Source organism: Heterocephalus glaber, unplaced genomic scaffold, assembly GCF_053883595.1.
Source record: "Heterocephalus glaber isolate CG9 unplaced genomic scaffold, H.glaber_assembly_v1.0 deba00001532, whole genome shotgun sequence".
Classification (NCBI taxonomy): Eukaryota; Metazoa; Chordata; class Mammalia; order Rodentia; family Bathyergidae; genus Heterocephalus; species Heterocephalus glaber.
In genome coordinates this window covers 19237602-19262592 of record NW_028258330.1, presented here as the reverse complement: position 1 = coordinate 19262592, position 24991 = coordinate 19237602, and the positions used below count along the sequence as shown (strand labels likewise).

Sequence of the window (24991 nt, the reverse complement as noted above, 5' to 3'; positions counted from 1 at the left end):
ACTGATGCAGTCTTTTTAAGTCTTATGGTTATATAAATTATATATATAAAACAATTAAAATACCTACAGGGATGAGTAGCTAACAGATAAGTAAACAGAACACATACAAAGCTGTGAAAATTTGCCAGGATGGTGGGAAACTATGTCAGTTAAGACACATCTGCACAATCAAGAGATTCTGCTCACAGTGGTGCGGGTTATTCAGTTCTGCAGAGCACATTATGCGCAGTCCTGAGAGGCCCAGACTTCATATGCTTTCTAGTTATAAAGTCCTGTATGCTGCAGGAGCCTTAGTAATCTCACCTCTGGAAGTGTTTATATAAGAATTTTTTTTGCTGGGGATTTAGCTCAGTGGTTCCACCACCTGCCTCAAAAGCACAAGGTTCCAAGTCCGATCCCCGGTACCAAAAAAAAAGAATTTTTCTAGTGAGGAAAATTCAAAGCAAACTAAACATTAGAATTTAAGGGGATAATTAAATGGCTGTTATGATTCATTGAAATCATTTTGCTATTTAAATTTTTATTTATGATAGATGAAATAATTTAAAATAATTTTGATCTAAGTTAAAATATCAAAATTGAATATTAATATGAATGAAGCTGTAAAACAGTATAGAAAAATAGTAGAAAGAAAGATATCAAATGTGACCAATGTTCTCTGTAATAGGGTTATCTATGGCTTTCTCACTTCTTGTATTTTACAGATACACCATCATGAGCATATGTTATTCTTTATAAAAGACAACAACTATTTTCTTTTTTTGACATTTTTATCTTATTTCCCAAACTACTTTTTAGTGATCCAGGTTTTGTTTGTTTTTGTTTTGTGCCTGTCTTTTGGGATTTGTTTCTTTTGTTTTTTTGAGATGGGGTCTTGCTATTTGAGACAGAGTCGGGGCTGGTCTTGAACTATGTAGCCCAGGCTGGCCTTAAACTCATGGCAATCCTTCTGCCTCAGCTTCCCAAGTGCTGGGATTACTGGTGTGTGCCACCATTCCTGACCTAAGTCTTGCTGCGCTACCCAAGTGGGCTTTGAAATCCTGGGCTCAAGTGATCCTCCTGCCTCTGCCTGCCAAGTATCTGGTGCTATAGGCACATGCCACCATGCCAGTTAGTTTTGATTTTATGTTGTAGAGGCACAAAAGAACTCAGAGATAGAAATAAATCTTGTTAGATTTGCTCTATCCAGCTCTGCCATGGGAGAGGCCTCTTGAAAAATTCTTTTCCTTTCAGCTTGCCAGTGCAATGGCCACAGCAAATGTATCAACCAGAGTATCTGTGAGAAGTGTGAGAACCTGACCACCGGCAAGCACTGCGAGACCTGCATATCTGGTTATTATGGAGACCCCACCAATGGAGGCAAATGCCAACGTAAGTCATGTTGGTCAAGTTTGCCACTGGAGATCAGATAGAGGCAGTGCTTCCACCAGACTTGAATGTCCTGGAGGGAAAACCCCCTTGGTTTTGGATGTTGTATTTCTTATTAAGTCATATTTGTTAGAAGCTCAGCTGAGCTTGAATAGAGCTGAGCCACTTGGTCTCAGACTAGTGTATAGTAAGTAAAAAGCCAGCCTTGAAAGAGTTAAGGTTTTAATTGCAGTCAGTAGTAGTGTAAGCAAGAGGCCCAAACCAGAGAAAGTGCTGACTGCCTGTTCTTTTCTCCAGTTGAGGGTCGGTGGATGGAGGGTCAGTGCTGATGGGAGGATATTGTCTCACCATGGAAGGAGCTTTGTCAGCAGCATTGCAGACTCTGAGGTTGTGGGAAGGGAGAGAGGAAAGAGTTAGGAATGAGGAAGTCTTGGGCACTGAGTCAGAGTGAAGAAAGTATCTTCAGAGTTTCTTCTCTTCCTTAAAGAGGCCTCAGCAGAGGCACTGATGACCTATGCCTGAGGCCTGAGATTAAAACACAGGAGTAAATGATAACTGACCACAGCGTGGGGCAGACCTTGACTGCAGATCCCAGTGCTGTTCCAGAGTCTGTGGTAGGGAAGGCAGCTGTCCCTCTGAGTTCACCAGGGATTCTTCTGCAATGGCCTGCAGATGGGCATGAAAAATCAGACACAGATTTTTAACCAGGAGCTGCATTCCTCAATATTTCTAGTATATTTTAAAGATTTAAATAGTCCTCACTTGTGTCAGATAGAAGGCTGCAAGCTTTAGGACATTTTATTGTTAGAACATAAATTATGTTTTTACAAATGACAAATGTCACCAATGAATTGATTTTTTAAAATTTGTTCTAATTTCCAGCTGACAAATATGACCCCTCTAGTTGAAGCACCCCTCAGGTTTGAGCAGGAAAAATAATTAACATACCTCTACTTATTCCTTAGATACTACTTCTGAATTCCTTAACATACTCCTTCATTACCTGAACAGGACAGTGGTGGTGTTCTAGCTGTATGCCCCTTAATCTTTCTGTGGTTCTTTCAGTTTCCTCATTTGTAAAATGGGGATTGTAGGGTGGTTATTGAGATTAAAGCAGTCAGAACAGTGCATTATGCATAGTCAGTCAATACTCAGAAAATGTGAGTAATGATCATTGCCCTTCTGATGCCATTTCCCACTACTCTTAAATATCCTGCTCAGAATAAAAGATATTCAACAAAAATATCTTCTTACTCCTTGTAACTACATTTCATTCATTAGCTACTAATCAGAACACCTAATATTACCAAGCAGTATATATGTACAAGGAAAATTTTGTTAACAGATATTCAAGACGTGGGTACCTTTATTATTCTCTAAGTCAAGTAACCTGACCAAGGACTCACAATGAGATGTGGCCAAGCTGGGAACCACTTTCAGTAGACGTTGACCTTAATTACTGGCCTTGCTGTATCTCCAAGTGACCATCTCCATATCTGTAGCTGCCATCTAGAAAGATCACGTTTTCCTTTGTGACAGCCATAGGACCTTAGTACAGTTGTCTAGAGCTTAGAGTTTATTTATTTATTTGGTACCCGGGATCAAACTTGGGTCCTTGCGCTTGTGAGGCAGGTGGCAGAACCACTGAGCTAAATCCCTGGCCCTAGAGTTTATTTTATGTCCACAGTAGAAAGCATAGTTTTTTAAATGCCATGAGTGGTACCAAATCTTTAATGTTTTCCTCTTACAATTATATAGTCCTTAGCTAAGGATAGTAGCCAGCCAATGTTGTACTGAATGCTTGGGGGGTTTTTTGTTGTTTGTTTTTTTGAGACAGGATCTTACTGTGTAGTTCAGGGTGATCTTGAACTCACTATGTAGCCCAGGCTGGCCTTGAACTCAGTGATCTTCCTGTCTCTGCTGGGATTATAGGCGTATGCCATTACACCTGGCTTGAATGCTTGGTTTTTGTTTTGTTTTGTTTTGTTGCTGTTTTTTTAAAATTTGATTTTATACATGAAATTTACATTCATCTTAGGGAGTAGGAACATATATGTAACATACCTTGATTCTTTTTATTCCCCTTTACATCTCCACCCACTTCCCTCCCTCTGTCTCTAGACCCCCTTTCTCGGTTTTCATTATTATTGTTAATATTATTTTTTAGTTCATATTTATGACTTTATTATTGTTAATATTATTTTTTAGTTCATATCTATGACTTTTGATGTTTATATTTATTGTAGGTACTTAGTACATGTACATGGCACATTTTAAATCTTTTATTTCCCCTTTTTGTCCCCACCTCCCCTCGACCTCGTTCTCTTGGGCCCCTTCCCATTTGCAAAAGATCTGTCTCCCTGTTTTCTTCTATTGAACTTTTATTTTGCTCTTTGTTTATACTTTGCACTCAAATGATAGATACTGGGCAGTAGTTAAGCTTATGTGTCTAATTCACTTAACATATTTTCCAGGTATGTCCATTTTCCTACAAAAGTTTTGAATTTATCTTTATAGCCGAGTAGTATTCCATCATATATACTAAATCTTTTATTTTCCCCTTCTCTCTTGGTCTCTTGGTCCCTTATTGAATGCTTGCTGTTTTTTTAGTGTGGTACATGTATTATGTCCTTTAATCCTCACAAAAACTCTTGAGATGGAAATGTTATTATCTGCATGATATAGACAAGGTTAAGTAGTGGCCCAGAGTTATAGAAGAGCTAAGCAGAGGACACTGAATTCAAATTCAGGCCTCTGCTTTTCCCTGAGACACTGCCCCCACCTCCACATGCAACAGAGCAACAGTAGAACTCGTATTTCTGACTACAACATACTTGCTGGTAATCTCTGCTGTGTTCTGGTTTATAGTTTTCTTGGAGTGATTCTTTTTATTTCACAGAATTTATTTTAAAATTACACTTTTTTTCCAGCCTAGTGACTGACTTATTAATAGGAAAACAGAGTACAAAATGAAAAGGTATGGAGCACAAAGATTTTTGTTTATTTTGACTAGAGTTAAATATACCCTAGCTTATCTATGTGTAATGGATGAAGACAGGTAGAGGTGCTGACAGGAGGGAGATAGGAAGAGTTGTTTTCAGTAAACACAAAGGAAAAGGCAAGGTGAGGGTGTGAGTGCTGCAGGTCCTTGAAATGCTCCCGCTGCTATGGGAGTCTCTGCCACTTCTGAGTCCAGTGTCATTCAAAATGCTGAAGCAGAGGTCATTCCCCACCCAGATCATCTCCACTAAGACAGGGAGCCAGCATCAGGCACACTGAAGATGCTTCATAAATATTTACTGAACAAATGAATCATGATACTGAAAAAAGAGAATCTATCAAAAAGATTAAGAGTGATTGCCTCAGGTAGCAGCAGTCAGTGGGAACCAACCTTTTTCCTCTGTCCTTTGACTTTGGTTTCTCTAATGTCGGCTTTATATTATTAGAAATCATTAGTTGAAAAATCATGAATCTTATTACTAAATTCTCTTATTTTACCTGTCTTTCCTACCAAAGGCAATGGAGACAAAGTTATTTGTTTTGGGAAAAGTCTCTGATAGTAAGTCTCTTAAGCCAGTTGTGACCTGTGTTCCTTTTCCTCTTTCCTAGCATGCAGGTGCAATGGGCATGCATCACTATGCAATACCAACACGGGCAAGTGCTTCTGTACCACCAAGGGCGTCAAGGGGGACGAGTGCCAGCTGTGAGTACCACACTCTACCCATGGAGGGCTGGTGCTAGGAAGCTGCTTGAACCCTAAGAGCCACCCTTTCTCTGTGGCTTGTTGCCATGGGCTCTGCAGATCCTTGAGTTGATTAGTTTGAAATTTTGCCCTTTCTCTTTCAGACAGGTCAACCCCTAAACTCCCAAACTGGTCATTAGCATAATTCTTTTTTTTTTTGGTACTGAGAATCAAACTCAGGGACCTTGCACTTGCGAGGCAGGCAGCAGAACCACTGTGCTAAATCCCCAGCCCCATTAGCATAATTCTTTAATGGCTCTTTAAGTCACTTTTTTTTTATGTTTGAGTGATACTGAAATTTCCTGGCTTGCTGATTTGCATTAGTCATTGTAACGTCAGCAACTACTCAGCTTTTACCATGTTAGGAGAGTTATACTATTTCCTGAAGGATAGAGTTGGAAGAGGTGTTGGTCCAGTGACAGTATTTATTAGACATTTTGGTTGTCTGATAGTAGAGATAATCCTTGTGCCTTTCACACATCCCACCTTGCTCTAGCACTTACCCTAGTGCAGTGTATTTAACATCTTCTAGGGGAGAGTTGGGAGCCTCTGTTCGTGAGGATGCAGATTCAGCATCAGACAAGACTTAGGGCTTCGGATCTGGCTCTCTCTCTCCAGTATTCTTAAGACAGATCACTAACCATGCTGAGCCTCAGATTGTCCATCTGTCAATAGAAAGGACTAACAATAATTGTTTTCAGTAGTAATGAGTAAAAAGATTGTCCTGTTATTAACATATACCTGACTACCTCACTGAAAAACTTCATGGAACACATGCATGCATCCAGGCTTACTCATTCATTTGAGACTTAAGAGAGATGTGTTTAGTGTGAAAACATTGAACTAATGCAAGCAGATACATCATTGTAACCTGTTTTTATTAAAGCACAATGGTAATACTGCCATCAGTCATTGAGACATTGATAGTATTATTCAGCAGGAAATTGGTCTGTCTACATTTTGTAATATACCAATGTATATGGTTACTAGTTTTGTGCTTCCCTAAAGCCACTTTGTTAAGAAAAGTCTAATCAAAGATTAAATTTTAACTTTCTGATCCAGATTCCTTGAAATAGAAAAATGTGATACAGCAAAATTTGTCACTCTTGTCCTCTGTTAGCAATACTGCAAAGACATGAGGTAGCATCCTGTGGAAAACTTTCAGGTCTTTTCAAGACACTAGATATCAGCAGGTGCCAATCATCACCCCAGGTGGAAGGGCAGAATCCCTAGCTTATCTTATCTGGGAGAAGTGCTTCACCCAGGACTTCTCCTCTTTTCTCTTACTTCCAAGCTGTAGCTCTTACCTCAGTGGCTTTGTGAAGTGGAAAACTGGGTTTGCTGATGTTTGTAATGGTATCTGTGGGGAGATTTTAATAATTCCTTTTAGATGATACCTATGGATAATTAATAGTTCTTTTTAAATATAGCTTAGTTTTTCTTCAGACTGATGAACAATTGTTGAAGGGTTTTTTTGTTTTTGTTTTTTTTTGGTACGGGGGATTGAACTTGGGTCCTTGCATTTGTGAGGCAGGCAGCGGAACCACTGAGCTAAATCCCTGGCCCGAAGTGTTTTTGTTTTTAAGATGATTCTTAGTATTTAGGTTTCTTTTGCTTATGTTTATAAAGAACAGGATCAGTTTACTCAGGGAGAGCAGGAAAGAATTGAAAAATGAATATTTGAAAAATGTTTTAACTGTATTTTTAGAATATGTAGTCCACACAAAACTTGGAAGTATGCTTTTCATTATAATAAATGGGGTCTGAATTTATTACATTTGGGTTTATCTCATGTGCCTGGCAGCTACCTATCCACTGTTTTTATAAGTTGGCGGTGTGCACTGCCGGGCAATCAACATGAAAATCCCTGCAAACTCCCTTTAGTCCAACTGATCTGAAGAGTAGTGAAGAATGTAATTATCATGACTCAGAACTATTTGTTGTTCGTATCAGTCTCTCTGACTTTAAAATGAATGTAGATTTGGTTTTAAAGAGAAAATAATTCCATTTTTTTCTTCTTCTAGATGTGAGGTAGAAAATCGGTACCAAGGAAACCCTCTCAAAGGAACATGTTATTGTAAGTGTTTTTGTAATTCATATTTGAAGAAGCAAGGTGGTTCCACAAAACTCCTTTTTCTTTAATATGGTTTGGGAACAGTAAGTGTTAGAGGAATATAGTAGCAGCAATATAGCAGCAGCCATGGAAGTATCCCCTACAAGCACTGTGTTAAGCTGTTTTACTTGTGGTTGTGGTTTATTTTAGTGTGTCCATAGAAGATAGGAGGGGACAATGTACAGACATGAATCTCTGGCTTTTCTTAAGTTCTCCTGAATCCTTATTTCATTTGCCATTATCTGATTGAGGTTTTCATTTCATATTTCAGGATATAGATAAAAAACAGAATTGTTAAAATATAGATGAAGTTGTTATCATTCTCCCTCTTTTTTTTTTTTTTTTTGGTACCGGGGATTGAACTCAGGACCTTGTGCTTGCAAGGCAAGCGGTGGAACCACTGAGCTAAATCCGCAGCATTATCATTCTCTTTAGAACTGATTTGTATTAGCTTCTTTAGGAACAAATAATATAAAGTAAAATATCAGATAATTATCTTGGAGTGAAAGTTGAATCTGGCAAGGTGACCAGGCCTTATGGGCAAATGCATTTTCTCCCTGTATGAGAATCCACGTGGTAGGCCAGATTGTGGAATAAGAGAAATGCAGTTAATGTTTGGTGTATCTAATTATATAACTGCCCTACTAGGCTGAATAGCATCACATTTGTATTGTCAGAATTTGTGTCCACCTGGAATCTGTGAATGGGGTGGGAGAAAAATTTCTTGATATTGGCTAGGGAAAAGAGCTCATAGATGGTATGATTTACAAAACATAATTCATAAAAGAAAAGATTAACCAGTGAAAAGTTATGAAAACAATTCAAAAAAACTATCCAAAAAATAAAAAACAAGCCAAAGTCTAAAGAACGATATTTGCAAATCAAATATTTGATAAAGAGCTTGAATCGAGAATTTATGAAAAATTCTGAGAACTGAAAAAGATAATTCTATTTAAAAGCAGGCAAAGATTTGAAGAGAATTTCACATGAGTGGCTAATAAGCACTTTAAAAAATACTTAGCATGGGCCGGGGATTTAGCTCAGTGGTTTTGCCACCTGCTGTGCAAGCCCAAAGACCCGAGTTCAATCCCCAGTACCAAAAAAAAAAAAATACTTAGAATCGTTAGTAATTTGGGATAGGTATATTAAATCACAGTGAGATACGACTAGCATCCCATAGAATCAAATGGCCTACAATGACTAGAATCAAGAATAATACCATAGCCTAATAGAAGACAACTGTAACTTGTTCTGCTTCTGCATTCAAGCTGTTGTAAGGAGTCTTCCTTGGTTAGATACATGTAAAGTATCTAGTCTCACAGGACAGAAAAAGAATGGAGTGTTTCAATAGCCATTTCAGATAACTGTGGACAGTATCTTTTAGGTTTTTTACTTTGCAGTATTGGGGATTGAACCCAAGGACTTCATACTGAGTTACATCCCCAGCCATTCATTTATTCATTCATGCATGCATGCATGCATTCATTATTTTTAACCAGGGTCTTGCTACGATGTCCAGGCTGAGTTCAAACTGTGCAATCCTCCTGTCTCAGCCTCCCAGAGTGATGAGATTATAGATGTGTGCCACCATGCTCTGCTTGGAGTGTCTTTTGATGCAATACTGAAACTGGAGAATTGGTCATTTCTTAAATGTTGAAATAGGGAAGTGGAAAACTCATGAGTGAAATTTGTCACCTGACACATTAAGGTCTGTTTGTGAGGTTAAAAGCCAACACCACATTTTAGCAAGGATGTTGAGAAACTGGAACCTTCCTGTGTTACTTGGGGAAACCAGACAGTTAAAAATACATTTACCAAGAATTCTTAATCTCTCCCTCCCCCGGACCCTAGCAACCACCCATTCTATTTTGTTTCTATAATTGACTATCCTGGGTATTTCATTTAAGTGGACCATGTGGTATGTGTCTTTTTGTGAGTGGTATTATAATTGGTGTAATGTTGTCAAGGTTAATCCATATGTTATAGCATATGTCTGAATTTTCCTTCTTTTGTGGCTGAATAATATTCCATTGTACTACATTACATTTTACTCGTCCATTTGTTAGTAGACAGTTGGGTTGTTTCACCTTTTGGCTACTGTGACTAATACTGCTGTGAACATGGGTATATAAATACCCATTTTAAACCTTGCTTTCAATTCTTTTGGCAGTATACCCATGACAGTTGCTATGTCATGTAGAAATTCTGAGTTTAATTTTGAGGAGCTGCCATACTGTTTTCTATAACAGCAGCACCATTTCCTTTCTCATCAGCAGTGTACAAGTATTTCAGTTTTTCTGTATCCTTACCAACACTTGTTATTTTCTGTTTTTAATGATAGCATTCTAGTGGGTATAAGATGGTATCTCATTGTAGGTTTGGTTTGCATTTCCCTAATGAGCAGATTAAATAGTATTATTATTAGTATTATAGAGTAATGCTAATATTAATAATGATAATATTATTATTGGTATTATTGAGTATCGTTTCATGTGCTTATTGTATATCTTCTTTAGGAAGCGATCACTATAGCCCTTTGCTCATTGTTTAATCAGTTTTGGGGTGGGGGGTTGTTATTGAGTCGCAATAGACTTTTTTTTGCAATGCTTTTTTTTTTTTTGAGACAGGATCTTGGTGTATACTCCAGGCTGGCCTTAAACTCATTATGTAGTTCTGGCTAGCCTCAAACTCACAACAGTCCTCCTTCAGCTTCCCAAGTGTTAGGATTACAGGCATGCATCACCATATCTGGCCAGTAGACTTTTACCAATTTTGTCATAAAGGTGCATTGTTATGGGTATATAATACCCATGTCTATTCTTTAGAAATTTTTTTTGTACAGGGGATCCAACTCGGGACCTTGCGCTTGCAAGGCAGGTGGCAGCACCACTGAGCTAAATCCCCAGCCCCTTTAGAATATTTTTATTGATGAAATGTTACTTTTAATTTTATAAGTTTTATTATATTAAACAATGAGTACTTAACAGGAAAAAAATTAAAAATTTAATTTTTACTATTTATTGAGTGTTTATAAAAATAAAGTATCAATTTTCAACATTGTTTTCTTGGCCTGCAAAGTCTAAAAAATAGCAACAGAAATAAATTCCTGTGTGAACTACAATGAAAGAACCAATAGAACTCTACAACAAAATATTGTCACACCCAAGGCAGTCTTCACACGTGACAACAGCACATTCCATATACACATTGCTTACACTGACAGCACATGTGTTTTGCTTTCCTGGCCTTTCTGTAGGACATACTTGACATCTTGCTGGTCTTGCTGTTTTGTCAAGAGGTTGTCATTATATTATACAATGTGTAGTTAACAGGAACATAAAATATCAATAAAATAAAATATTAAATTCTTCGGCTGGGGATTTAGCTTAGTGGCACCTCACCTGCCTTGTAAGTGCAAGGTCCTGAGTTCAATCCCCAGTACTGCAAAAAAAAAAAAGAAGGGGGCACAAATTCTTAATATGTATTGCACGTTTAGGAATAAACATCAATATTTTCACATCAGCTGTGTAATTACTTAAAACATAACATCAGATATAAAATGAAAATACCAATGGAGCTCTACAACACCCAAGGCAGCCTTCACACAGGACAACTGCATGTTCCATGCACGTGTCTCACTTATACTGACAGCACATGTGCTTAGCTTTCCTTTCCCATGTGGCAGGCCATTCTTGTTACTTCTCTTATCTTCCTCTTTTGTCAGGAGCTTCTTACTATATTGTACACTGTGCACTTAGCAGGGAAATAAGATTTCAATAAAATAAAATATCAAATACATAATGAGTGCTTCGAATAGACATAAACATTTTCACATCAGCTATTTATTTGCTTACAAAACCTAAAAGATAACATCAGAAATAAAAACCTATGTGAACTACAATTTAAATAGAAACAAAAGTCAACCACAGAAGTAATCTTTGCTTCAACTGTCCAGGAAGTCTTCACACATGACAACTGCATGTTCCATACATAAGTATCACTTACACTGATATGTTTTATTTTCCTGTCCTTTTTTGTAGGATACAGTTGACATCTTTTTGGTTTTCCTGTTGTCATAATAGGTCTTTGTGATGATGTGCCTGCCAGTGTATTTACAATTTTTTTGTGTAGTTCCCTGGGCAGAAACATTTTGTTTTTCCTCTGCTGTAAGTGAGTTCCAGTGCTGATCCTCTAAGAAAATTTCTGTGTGATACTTTGCACTTGTTATTTTTTTTAATAAACTATCGAACACTGTGCCACATGTTTAGGAGTGAGTAAAACACAGCCATTGGCCAATGACTTGTGTTTTGAGTGACATCATAGTTGCTACATGGCTCATCAACAGCATCTACTCTGCCTTTAGTTTTGTTGTAAAAAGTTACCATCTCAGGCTTCAGTTTTGTTGAGGTCTTGTTCAACTGTAAATGCCACACCACCCTAATATACTGCTTAAAGCCTCTACAAAAAAACACTTGCAAGATGTTTATCAATAGTCAGTTATTCAGATGGTATATAAATTGCTTGACCTTTTGAAACAAAACTCTCAGTGACTAGTGGATATCAGCCAGATTATCAGTTCTTTTTTTCTTAGTGGGTGGTTTTGTCAACAAGCCTCAGGCAATTTTGAAGGAAACCAAATCTCTGTTGCTGTTATTCTGCCAACCTCATGCCCATATTTTAAGTCCTTTATATCCTGTGATTATCATGAAAAAGCCCTGCTAAGTACCACAGACCAATGAATGCTTTCAATTCCGCTAGTAAGGTGTCATAATAAACCCACTTTTGAGTATGGCTATTGAAGCATACAGAATAATTTACTTGCATTTCAGCCTTTATGTATTTCACAACATCTTGTGGCATTTCATCTGTTACAAACAATTTCCAAACTTCAGTGGCAGTGCTGGCATTCCATCCATTAGGTTTCATCCCTGCCAAGATCCTCACTAAATTTTTGGGCATAGTTCTAACATTGGATCATTCCATTTGGTTGAGTGACCATTTTGTATCATTTCAACTAGTCAAATGTGTGCTCACATTGCTGTTTTCTCATCTGAATCAAGGAGGTCTTCATGCCCTGTGTCTGTTTTGGTGGATTCTTGCTCCATTTTACTGTTACAGTGACATTGGCTCACATGGCCAATGTCATCATCTGTGCATGAGTCACCTGATGTTTCACTTTTGACCTCCTCCCAAACTTGCAAATCTGGTTTTTCATGTGCTGTTGTACTGAATTGGGCTACTTCTACCAGAAAAATCAAAAAGAAATTTTTTTAAAGAACAAATCCTAAATACATACCTGTTGCTGCTTTGGAGCTCCTATACATATCTTGCCTTTCATCTGCCCAGTGAGTGAATGCACAGATGGGTTCCTGCTGTCCCCATGCCCAGCTACTGTGAGCCATGCCCACATCCCGTTATGGTAAAGTACATATTTAGTTAACAGAAGAATGGTGTGGATGTATTTTACACTCCGCCCCCATGCTCAGGTAAACATTTACAAAAACTGTTACGTGGAGCATTATGTGGGTAAAAATCCCAGTGTGACACTTTTGCACAGGTACACACACCTTGCCATTAGTGGGTAAACATAAGAGGGTAAACAAATATTCCTTCTTGTATCCCCCAAGTGCAGCTACTGAGATGCACAGCACAGCCGGCTACTATTATGCTAAAGTACAAATTTACAGTAGAAAAGTATGGGATGGGTTGTTGTAACCTAATGTTATACCCTTCTGGTTAAGTTAAATTATGCCAATTTGGGGTAGTAAGCTCTTTCAAGTTATATCACCTTAGTGTGTATGTGCTTTCCTCCTTTCTGGAATAAAATAATCAAGGTATATATCCCTTACTCCAGAGCTATAATCAACCATTTTTCCATGGAGTCCTGGTTTCTGTCACACTATCAATTTAAATCTTTGTATCTTTTAACAAAACCTAGCATGTGTATATTCAGTTAATATTTGTAGGTAAGACTGGAGCCAAAATCACAAGGAGGGCCATGATATAAGGAGGATTTGATGGGTATCTCAAATAAAATAATACTGCCAAGAGACTTGGTTGGTTTCTTTTGAAAATCTTGGGTGTGAGTCAGAGTCCTTTCTTGGCTATTGAATTTATGAACAAAGCAATCTTTATCTCCAGAGATCTGTTCCATTTTGTTCTGTTTCAATTTTTTAAATATGCATTTCTTTCTTTCCATAGATACTCTTCTTATTGACTATCAGTTCACTTTTAGCCTGTCACAGGAAGATGACCGCTATTACACAGCCATCAATTTTGTGGCTACTCCTGATGAAGTAAGATTTTTTAAAGTTTTCTAATGTGTTCTAAATGTGCGTGGATCCTTTTCTGGGTCATCATGGATAGAAGCTGCAGTCTCAGAGTGGAGTACATTGTGTGATCTTTGGAGGCACAAAAAATGTTACAGACTACATTTTATCTCCTTTCCATCCAAAAGGCAAGATCGTGGCTGTAATATTATTAGGATTTGATGATGCATGGACTGGCATTGCCTCCCCACATATTTGGTTTGCCTGTCAGCAGATCATTGAGAGCAGATGGCAGAGCCCAGATTGACTCTTATCAAAACTGACTAGAGACTTCAAAATCACCAGTAAAAAAAATTGTTGATTGAAATTGACACCAGTGACACAGGCGTAAGCAGACAGCAAAGGAAGTAGCAGACTTGATCCCTGTGCTCCTAGAATGAGTCTTTAGCCTCATTAGGAGGTAAAACAACAAAGGTTTAGTTGGATCCAACCAGAAGTGGCCAAAAAACAATTTTAATGGTCAGAATGACTATTTCAAATGTAGATTTATATCTACTGCCATTAATAATGGAGCTCAACCTGTCCAAAGGCATCACCTGGTGGGAGAAAAGAGCCAACACAACATGGCATTTCAGAGCAAGCTCCACAAGCATGAAAAGATACCTATGCAATTTCTTTTCTTCCTAGTCTTCTTGCTGCTGGGGATGGACCCAGGGCTTTGCAGGTGCTGAGCATAAGCTTTACTGAGCTACACCCCAGCCCAGTCTCCTTAATGAAATAATCATTGAGTATCTACTCCAGTATTTAAGGAAATTTTACCACACTTGGTGGTAAGCTATTTAGGAGCCTCTGTGGAGGTTTCTTCTCATTAACTTACACAAAGCCATTTACCATCATAAATTCCTGTCAAAATAAACATGACAAATAATACATGGAAAACAATATGGCAGTAACCCAGCACATTTTCCTTTATCAAAAAATGTTATCAATAAACATTACTAAATTTTAAAAAAAGTAGTAAAACAGCTGGGTATGGTTTCACACACCTGTGATCCCAGCACTTTGGAGGCTGAGGCAGGATTGCCTCAAATTTGAGGCTTTTCTGGGCTACGTAGTAAGTTCAAGTCTGGCCTGAACTACATAGCAGAACCTTATCTCAAAAAGATAAAAATAAAAAAGAGAGAAAAGAAAGTAGTAGAACAAAGTCCAAAATGTGGTATGTTTACTTTTTTTTTTTTAATATGGGGGATCAAACTCAGTATCTTGTGCTTACAAGGCAGGTGCAGTGCTGCTGCGCTAAATCCCCAGCTACAATTTATTTTTAATATTTCATTTGAATGATAAAATTAAGAAAAGATGGACTGGAGAAGATACATTCTTACAAGTGAATGGCTTTTTAGGTAGAAGTAATAAGTGACTTTAAATAAAAATATTTAATGGAAAAACTAGACATTTGAGTGGCATGTGGCCTGGGAATGACCATGATAATCTTTTTTTTTTTTTCATTAATAAAAACATTTATTTCTGAGTAAAAGCATAGGAGGTAGAAATTTCTTTTTTATTTTATTTATTTATTTTTTTTGACCACGATAATCTTTAAACTTCTCTTCATTTCCCTGTTTGTCTTATGGCAGAATATTTAGTAGAGATACCCAAATGTGTGAGCTCTGTGTTTTAAAAAACACAAAGATTTAAAGTTTATTGATTTTCTCCATGGAAAGAATTGTCATGTGCTAGAAGTAAATATTAAATATAAACACTTGAGCTGTTGTTGCAAGAGGAAGTGAAATTTTCTCAGTAAATGAGAAAGTAACTACTGTCTGAAAGAAACTACTCGTAAAGAGCTCACATTTTGAAAATGGCTGTTTACAAGTGTTTCCATTGTTATGGTTCTGTACTATAGTAACTATCACAGCACTACCATCACAAATCTTACTTTTCTAATCTGTTTTGAGTTTGGTTGATTGGTTGATTGGTTTTTTTGTGGAGCTAGGATTAAAGCCAAGGCCTTGCACACACCAGGCAAACCTACTAGCTCTGAGCCATACCCCCAGCCCAAAATTTTTTAAAATGAAGAATTTCAGCATGATTGGATACATTTGTAAAATCTTAAGAATATAACATCTGATTAGTTTGCAAAATTAATTATTTGACCCCTGAAAGAGATTTACTAGCCAAATTTCAGTGAAAACTGAAACTTAGTATTTACCTAGCACAGACCACAATGCCTTCTTCTTTCTGGCTCAACAGATAACTTAGCAAACTTTTTTAGTCATTTTTTTTAATCATTAAAATCAGAATCAAAATAGACTGGCCCTTTGAATTGCTGTATTTCTAAAGAATAAAAAAGATTTTCAGAGCAAAGAAAGCATACTTAGTCATATTTCTATTAAAATAATATTTTTAGTGAGAGAAAAATATTTTAAATTATGATTGAATATAATTAAATTATTTTTTAAAATTAGTATATTCAGCCTTATATGCTTTTTTTGAGATAGGTCTCGCTATGAGGTTCAGGTTATGTAGTTTACAGCAATATATATATATATATATGCTTTTTAAAGAGCATGTCCAATTTGGGAGAAGTTTTACACTGTATCATAATCTATGAACTCAGAAGTATATGAGCTTAAGTTATACATAGAAGTTGGGGCACTGGATCAGGTGTTTCTCTAGTAAACAAGAACTTCAGGTGTTTGGAAAACAGCTGCCCAAAGGTTCCTGATGAATCTGGGTCCTCTGATATGGGTCATAAGATGTGAATCATTATTCTTTGACCGGGGCCTTTTAAAAAGGTATTTTTTGGCGTGGGGATTTAGCTCAGTGGTTCCGCAGCCTGCCTCGCAAGTACAAGGACCTGAGTTTGATCCTTGGTACAAAAAAAAAGGTATTTTTTCATGGAGTTAGGCATCTGATAAAGCCTTAAATTTCAGTGTGTGTATGTGTGACTGGGAATTGACCCAGGGGTTACTGAGCCACATCCCCTGGCATTTTTATTTTTATTTTTTAAGACAGGGTCCTGCTAAATTGCATAGCCTGGCTTTAAACTTGGAATTCTCCTGCCATAGCCACCCAAGCATCTGGGATTACAAGTGTGCACCACCACACCCAGCTCCATATACTTTTATGAAAAGGAAGTGAAATTTTTTATGGGGTATATTGCTTGTATTAAGGAAAATTTGTTTGAAATTTTGCTATCTTTTCTATAAGCATGAGTTTCTCTTGAGAGATTGTGAAACTCTCTGTAGTTAGGGAATTTGAGAGAAGTAAAATCTAATTATTGCTTATTTTAAAATCTAGAAATGGACTGGGCATAGTGGTGCAGAATTGTAATCCCAGCACTCAGGAGGTTGAGGCAGGAGGATCGCTGCAAATTCAAGGCCAGCCTGGGCTACATAGTGAGTTCAGGGCCAGCCTGGGCTACATAGTGAGACCTTGACTCAAAAAAAAAAAATCTGAACATAGTTATAATTAATTTTCTACTTATTTTCACTCTCTCATCAGCAAAACAGGGATTTGGACATGTTCATCAATGCCTCTAAAAACTTCAACCTCAATATCACCTGGGCTGCCAGCTTCTCAGGTAAAGACACCTAGAGAAGTCACTGTGAGTTGAAATGATGGATTGAGAAAGGGGTAGGTTTTGGAGAGAAACAGGTGGCTTTAAAAAGTACCTTTGCTACTTACTAGTTGTAAGATGTAGACCTTAGAATTCTTCTGTAAAGTGAGCATTGCAGTATTTACCTCCTAGAACTGCATAGATTAAATTAGGTTATACCTACGTGTGCCCACCATGAGTAGGTTATTACTGCCCCTACTACTATTCACACCTTTGCTGTGGTCACTGTTCTGGCACTGCCATCATCATCTACATCTATGCTTCAGAGGTGAAAAATAGTTTCAAGAAATGAACACATTTTAAATAAAATGAAATTTAGTAGGTACAGAAAACTGCACTTTGAGAATTAAACCAAGATCTAAAACCAAGTTCTTTTATCTCACTATGATTCACTGAAGATCAGATGACCCTAGTTGGGTCATCTGACAGATAACCACCACATGATCTGATAACTCAACAGATAGACATGGGTTTGTTTGAATTCAGCCTGCTGCTTACCTGCCCCATGCTGTTGGCAAGTTGCCTAGGCTTTCTGAGTCATTTTCCTTTTGTATGAAATGGGACAGTGAAAAACATCTTACTGAATGTTATGAGGATTAAATGATGTTATCAACAAAGTACTCACTGTAATGCTTGATACATGGTTAATTCTCACTAAGTGGTAACTTTTTCATCATCATTATTACTGTACCAATACCTTGTTTTTGTTGGAACACAAACCAATTAGACTGGTGCAAAATAAGAACATAAGTTTTCCACACCACTTTAGGGTTCATCATATCTTGAAAGATTATACAGAATTAGGGAAGACTTTTAAGAGAAAGTCTGAAATATTAAAGTATTTGGAGAGGGCCGGGGATTTAGCTCAGTGGTTTCGCCGCATGCTGCGCAAGCGCAAGGACCCAAGTTCGATCCCCGGTACCAGAAAAATTTAAAAAATAAAAAAGTATTCGGAGAAGGGGACATCATCTCAGAACATGGGAATATTTGCAGTGATCAGGGATGTGACAATCTAGGCCAATGGTGATGAACCTATGGCACATGTGCCACAGCCAGCTGTTTATTATCATTGAAAGCTCTAAAAGTTTGCCATCACTGGTCTAGGCTGTAGACCCAGGCTTAACTCAAGCATGAGAAAAAGTCCATTTTTTGAGTCTATATAGCCACTTAAGTCCCTGGCCATGGGGACTATGGAAGGTGAAAGGAATGTCTGGGAATAGATAGAGTTAAAAAAGACTGGAAGGAAGCTGGGCATGGTGGCTCACACCTGTAATCCTCAGGAGACAGAGGCAAGAGGATTGCTGAGAGTTTGAGGCCAGCCTGAACTACAAAGTGAGACCCTGTCTCAAACAAACAAACAAAAAAGGACTGGAAAGGGCTGAGGATTTAGCTCAGTGGTTCCATTGCCTGCCTCGAAAGTGCAAGGTCCCGAGTTTGATCCCTGGTACCAAAAAAAAAAGACTGGAAAGACTTGATACAGGGTGCCTGGTAGCAGAAGGTGGGGCTGAGCCGACTCCTTGAGACCCTTCCTACTTGAGGCCTCTGCTGGTTAGGAAGTGAGGGGTAAATCAGTATCCCTGGCACAGGGTCTGGTGCATTGCTTCACAGCTGTAAAGGGGAAATGTGAAAAAAACTGAGGTGATATGTTCACAGGGAATGCCAGGGTGTGTTTATAGAACCCTGATGTTATCTGTGGTTTCATGGCCATATGTTGACAGCGTCATGGGGGAGGCGGGTGTTGGAGGTGTTTCTGGTTTGGGGCATAGGCTTGTGTATCAGCCTGCCCAACTTCAAATACCAACTCCACTATGTATTCTCCATGTGACCTGAGGCAAGTTACTTAATTTCTTGGAACCTCAAATTTCCTAATTTATAAATGAAAATAATAGAACTGTTGTGTGGATTAAAGGAGATTGAGCTCTTAAAGGCTATTCCTGAGACATTGTAAGTGTTAAGTAAATGTTGCTATCTTGATGATGATGATGATGATGATGATGATGATGATGATGATGATGATGATGATGATGATTATTTTGTACCGGGGATCGAACTTGGGACCTTGTGCTTGAGAGGCAGGCGGCAGAACCACTGAGCTAAATCCTTGGCCTGCTATCTTTATTATTAATGAGTGCAGATTTTGTTGAAAACAGTCTTTTATTTTCATTCTTTTCTTCCTAACAGCTGGAACTCAAGCTGGAGAAGAGATGCCTGTTGTTTCAAAAACCAACATTAAAGAGTACAAAGATAGCTTCTCTAATGAGAAGTTTGATTTTCGCAACCACCCAAATATCACTTTCTTTGTTTATGTCAGTAATTTTACCTGGCCTGTCAAAATTCAGGTAAGAAGTGCTTTTTGGCCTCATACATGCAAAGATGGTGAAATTGTTCTAGGGAAAGACTAAATTTGCTAATTTGAAATTTGTGGTAAATAAAATGTGCACTGTTACTTTGCCTTTGACTTGTAAAATCTGTACAAAGAAGTGCTGAACATTTGAGCACTGGGGAAATGATTGTGCTAGGGCTGTCTTATGTCACCTGTGAGGAAAATTTATAAATACTACAAGTTGGCATATGGTAAATTTGGTAATTACAGATGTACTCATTTCTTCGTTGAGCACTTGCCATATAAAAGCAAGTAGTGTTACACAAAGAGCTTTAACTCTGGAATGAATAAGGAGCGTACAAAGGAATTAAACATATATAACCAGTGAAAGCCATTGTGGAAAGTGATCTAGGAAAAGATGCTCTAAAAATGCTGTCAGAGTTTAAGGCAGCATAACTGGAGGCGGCATGAAGTGGTGTGTAAGAGTACAGGCCTTGTGGTCTGACAGATGTGGGTTTGATTCACAGCTGCTGTGCAAATCATGGAGCCTCTCCAAGTCTCAGATGATTTGTACATGTGACCCAAGGAGAGTTGTTAGGGATTGTGTTGCCTGATACAACCTCTGTTGTTGTCAGTCTGCTCTTTCCTACTTCCAGTGGGATAGGGTGCTCCTTCTGTCAAGACCCATGGCCCCATTTGGGATTTTCATAATTATATCCTCTGAGCTCTTGCCTCAAAACTGCCTGCTCCTTATCTCCTTAATTTTGAGTGAATGTAGAGGAAAGGGATGGGAGGACTTTGAAAGACTGGTTTACTTTTAGCCACAGAAATATAGTTATTGGACTGTGACTATTAATATGATCAACTTTGGAAAAAAGTCAGCATTGCTTAGCTAGGATGGGTTTGGAACCTAGTTCTGGTAGTTATGACTTCATACCTTGGGACTGTGGCTGAAGAAGTCTTTTCCTTTTTTGGAAGTGGAGGACTGTGTTGTATTTCTTCTCACAACCCTCTCTCCTTTCCTGTCTAGATAGTCTTCAAATGTACTCGCCTTCTGATCTGCTTTTCCCTTTGCTCTTGCACATTCTTTGCATCCTTCCTCAATCTTCTTGTGAACAAGGACCACATTCTCTATATGTTTCCTCTTATCTCTCCACCCATCAGCCCACAGCAATCTGACTTATTCCCTCAACACCAGAAACCACTCTCTCACAGTGAACCCCTGTGACTGAATTCTTGAGTCTCCTTTTCTTTCTTGCTGCATAACTTGAGTTGCTGTCTTTTTTGCCTTCTATTCCTTTCTTTCCCTGATTCTCTGGCCAGTCTTTTTAGGGAACTCTCTTCCTTAAACACTTGAGGTTGTCTACAATTCAGGCCTTGGTCCTCTTCTCTCTTCCCTCTACACAGCTTCCCTGGGTATTTCATCTCAAGTGCAGGATTTGTGGTACTGCTTTCATGTGAGCACCGCACCAGTGTTCTTGACTACTGGTTAGACACCTCTGCCTAGATGTTTACAAGCCCTGCACACTGGCCTGTGGTTGCTTTTGGGATCTTAGCCCTAAACTTCTGTTTCTTTTCTTAGTGAACAGCACCACCATTCACTCTGTTGTACAAACCAGGCCCAGAAATCATTTGTATTCTTGGCATAAACCGAACTTGGGCATGATAGTATTATTTCCCTACTGTACACGTTGCTGGATTCATTTTGCTAATACCTCCATTAAAACTTTGTACCTATTTCATGAGTGGCAGCATTTGATAATTTTCCTTTTTTGTCCTTATTGTGATATTGATATTAAGGTAAATGAATGTAACCTTTTAATAATTATAATTTGAAGAATTTTCTTTCTCATCTTTAGAAAAGATTAGAATTACCTATCAAGTCCTTATAAATTCTTTTGATTCTAGGATTTTATTTGTTGAGATGATTTTAGCTACCAAATCAACTTTGAGGATGTTTTGGGTTTTCTTTTCCTATTTGAGTCACTTTTGGCAGTTTTTTTCTAGATATTTATTTCATGTGTTTCCAAATGCGTTGCTATAAGCTTGTTCACATTATTCTCTAATCTTTGTAGCATCTGTGCTCATACAGCCTTTTTGTATATCAGTGTCCATAACAGCATTACTCCCATTAGCCAAAAGGTGGAAACAACCCAAATGTCCATCGATAGATGAATAAAAATTTAAAATATAATTAAATATATATGTATAATGAAATATTCAGCCTCAAAAAGCAATGACAGGGCTGGGAGTGTAGCTTAGTAGTACCATACAAGCTTAACAAGTGCCAGGCCAAGTCAGTCCTCAGCATGTTAAAAAGAGGAGGGTTGAAATTCCAATGCATGCTATAAGACATGTGATCCTAAACATGCTAAATGAAATAAGTCAAGCACAAAAGGACAGCTACTGTATAATTCCACTTATATAAAATATAATATTCAAATTCATACAGAGAGGAAGTAGAGATTAGAGGTTAGCTGGAAGGAACAGAAAATAGGAAGTTACTGCTTCATGGTTATTATAGAGTTTCTATTTAGGATGATGAAAAAATTTTGGAAGTAGATAATAGGGCTTGTTGTACAAAATTGTGAATGTAGTTATTGCCACTGAATTATGTACTTAATAATGGTTAAAATGGAACAGGGCACAATGGCATGTATGTGTAGTCCCAGCTACTCAGGAGGCTGAGGCAGGAGAATTGTTTGAATCCAAGAGTTCAAGACCTACCTTGTCAACATAGAGAAAAAAAGTGGTAGTGGTAGGGGTTTTTAAGTGATAAATTTTGTATCATTTAAAATGATAAATTTTGCCACAATAAAAAGTTTTAAAAATTCTCAAGATGTTTTTATAGATCTAGACAAACTTATGAAAAGGCAAAGGTTCTAGAATAGTTCTAAAAATTTTGAAAAAGAAGAGTGAAATGGGAGGAATCATTGTACCTAGTATTAAAGCTTATTATAACTAATACATTGTGGTTACTGGTAGTGTTAAACACACAAATCAGTGGGATGAGCTCATCTATAGAACCACATAAAGTTGTCCAGCTGATTTCTGACAAGGATGCAGAGCAGTTCATTGGAGGAAAGATGGCCTTTTCAACAAACAGTGCTAGAGCACTTGGAGAGTTATAAGAAATATATAAGCTTGGATCTGAACTGCACATCTACAAAAGTTAACTCAACATGGATCAGAGATCTAAATGTAAAACATAACTGTAAAACTTTTAGGAAAAAAAAATAAGAGAAAATCTGTCTCCTCCATTCCCAAGATTTAACCCAGGGCCTCAAGCATGCCGAGCAGATACTGTACTGCTGAGCTACACCCCAACACAGTTTCATTTGGCTCACATCTGACACTGTCAAGTTACAGATCATATATTTTGTTAGATTATTGTTATACAAAATACTTGATTTGGAGTTTAGTACAGAAAATGTATTGACTTATTTTAAGCTGAGATTTTTTTTCATACGGACCTTGTCATATTCTGAATCCAGTTGAACAACAAGCTTTGTTGTTCACAACTGGAAAATGATTAATATTTTTCAGAGTTTGAATGAGAATCTTGACTTATTTTGCTGATGTTTTCTGCAGCTAGAAAGAAGGCTGTGTGCATATAAGCAGGCTTTTGTGTGGAGATAGCAGTGGTGTTGCCAATGCCGAGTTCTAGTTTTTTTCCTCCCAACTCCCCGTTGCTCCACCCTCAGAAAGTCACTGACATGGTTTTAGAGCTGTCCTTTAAGAGGGAGCTCTTCCCAAAACTTACTTTAAAAAGTAATAATTTTAAGTTTAAGAATCAAGCAGATGTTGGTTTTTTCCCCGATTTTTTGGTGCTCCTTACCTGGGCTGGATCAGTAACTTGAATAAAGCTCACTTATAAAAGCTGCGTTCAGGAACAATGGCGTGCTCACCTTTGAGTTTGCCAAGCTTTCCTTGAAAGAGCAGGTAAGTTCTATTGAAAAATGTGTCTTTTTACTCTCTGGTACAAATGATTGCAGTAGCTACAAACAGTATGAGTAAACTTGTGGTGCTGTGTGTTCTCAAGTGTCTTCTCACAAGAGTCAGGTTGACACTGGTTCTGTGTACTTGGATGGGATTTGTCTGGGCACTATGTGAAGGGCTGAGCTGGCATCGTCCTGGGTATATGCATCGTGGTCTCAACAAGGAAGGGCTCTGTTTTGCTCTATTTTCCCCAGAGTTGTAGCTTTTCTAGATGTAGCATAGCTCTTACATGCACAGATGCACGCACACACATGAGCACATAGTAGCTCTATAAATTGAACAAAACTGTACAGACTTACTTAACAAAAAGAGTAGGGAAATATCTAAATGTGCATAGTAGGTTTGGGCATTCAGTTAAATTTCAATATGACTTTCAACGCAAGCAAAGCCTTTTTGCTGGTGAGTCTCATTTTTTAAACCAAAGTAACTGAGGAAATCTAATTCTTAACATAGAAATTCACATAAACATTGGTGCTTTAAAAGTGGTAATGCTAAAACTCCAGTTCCTTCACTCTGAACTGATCCAAAGGTTTTTTTCATAATTAGGAACAGATCAAAACCTGTAACTGCTAAGGAAATTTGAAACTAACTATAAAATCTTTGTAGAAGTAGTTAAAAGAAAAAGTGACACCAGACTGAAAAGGCCTGTGTGCAGGAGGGAAGTGGGGGTGCTGGGGCCAATTGCACCTGGCTTCTGGGCAGTTGTTGCTGTGGATTAGGGCCCTTCACTTAGCCCCTGCTCTCTGAAAGCTGTCCTCGTTCTCCAGTGAGCAGGGTTTCAGCTGGCTTCCACCGTGCCCACAGTTCGGGAGGGTAGGTGTTCAAGATAGAGGAGGGACAGGCAGGCGTTGTGTGTGGGATGGGAGGGTGGGTGGTGGAGCTGGGTTCTGGCTTGTGACTTGCTCTGCAACAGAGGTTGTTATTGTAACGTGGATCTAATATTAAAGCCCTCTCCATGGTGAGTGTTTCATGTAAGAGACCAGTGTTCACGAGGGAAGGCAACACAGAATTTGTTTTCAGAACTGGGCACTCATTTAGATTTTAGAGTGATATTTATGGGAGCTAACAGGATTGCTGCACTGAGCAAGGGATGTGTGAACCTTTTGTTCACTTGGGTATACTTTTTAAATAACAGCTTTTATTGAGATGTAATTCACATACCCTACCACCCATCCATTTAAATTGCAAACGTTAGTGGCTTTTAGTGTATTCATAGGGTTGTGCAGCCATCACAATTGATTTTAGAGTATTTTTATCATCCCAAAAAAGACCATTAGCAGACACTCCCCATTTCTCCCTCCTCTAGCAACCATCAGTCTTTATGGATTTGCCTGTTCTGGGCATTTTGTGTAAATTAAATTGCATAATATGTGGTGCTCCACAACTGGCTTCTTTCACTTGGCATAATAATGTTTTCAGGTTCGTATTTGAATGTTTCAGGACTTCCTTGCTTGGCAAAGCAGAATAATAAGTATTTCATTGGATATCTGGACTACATTTTGTTTACCCATTTCTGTTGATGAATACTTGGATGTTTTTACTTTGTAGCTATTGTGAG

General features: G+C 38.0%; 1 protein-coding gene across 4 annotated transcripts in view; it reads left to right on the top strand.

Annotated features, from left to right (window-relative positions):
* Atrn (attractin) overlaps window positions 1-24991 on the top strand; it is a 195146-nt gene that overhangs the window by 137151 nt on the left and 33004 nt on the right. For all 4 annotated transcript variants that reach the window (XM_004840725.4, XM_087188714.1, XM_021254994.2 and 1 more), the window contains 6 exons: window positions 1234-1371; window positions 4978-5071; window positions 7135-7187; window positions 13425-13519; window positions 16997-17075; window positions 19293-19450. In XM_004840725.4, the coding sequence (XP_004840782.2) occupies window positions 1234-1371; window positions 4978-5071; window positions 7135-7187; window positions 13425-13519; window positions 16997-17075; window positions 19293-19450 (617 nt within the window). The remainder of the gene's footprint in view (window positions 1-1233; window positions 1372-4977; window positions 5072-7134; window positions 7188-13424; window positions 13520-16996; window positions 17076-19292; window positions 19451-24991) is intronic.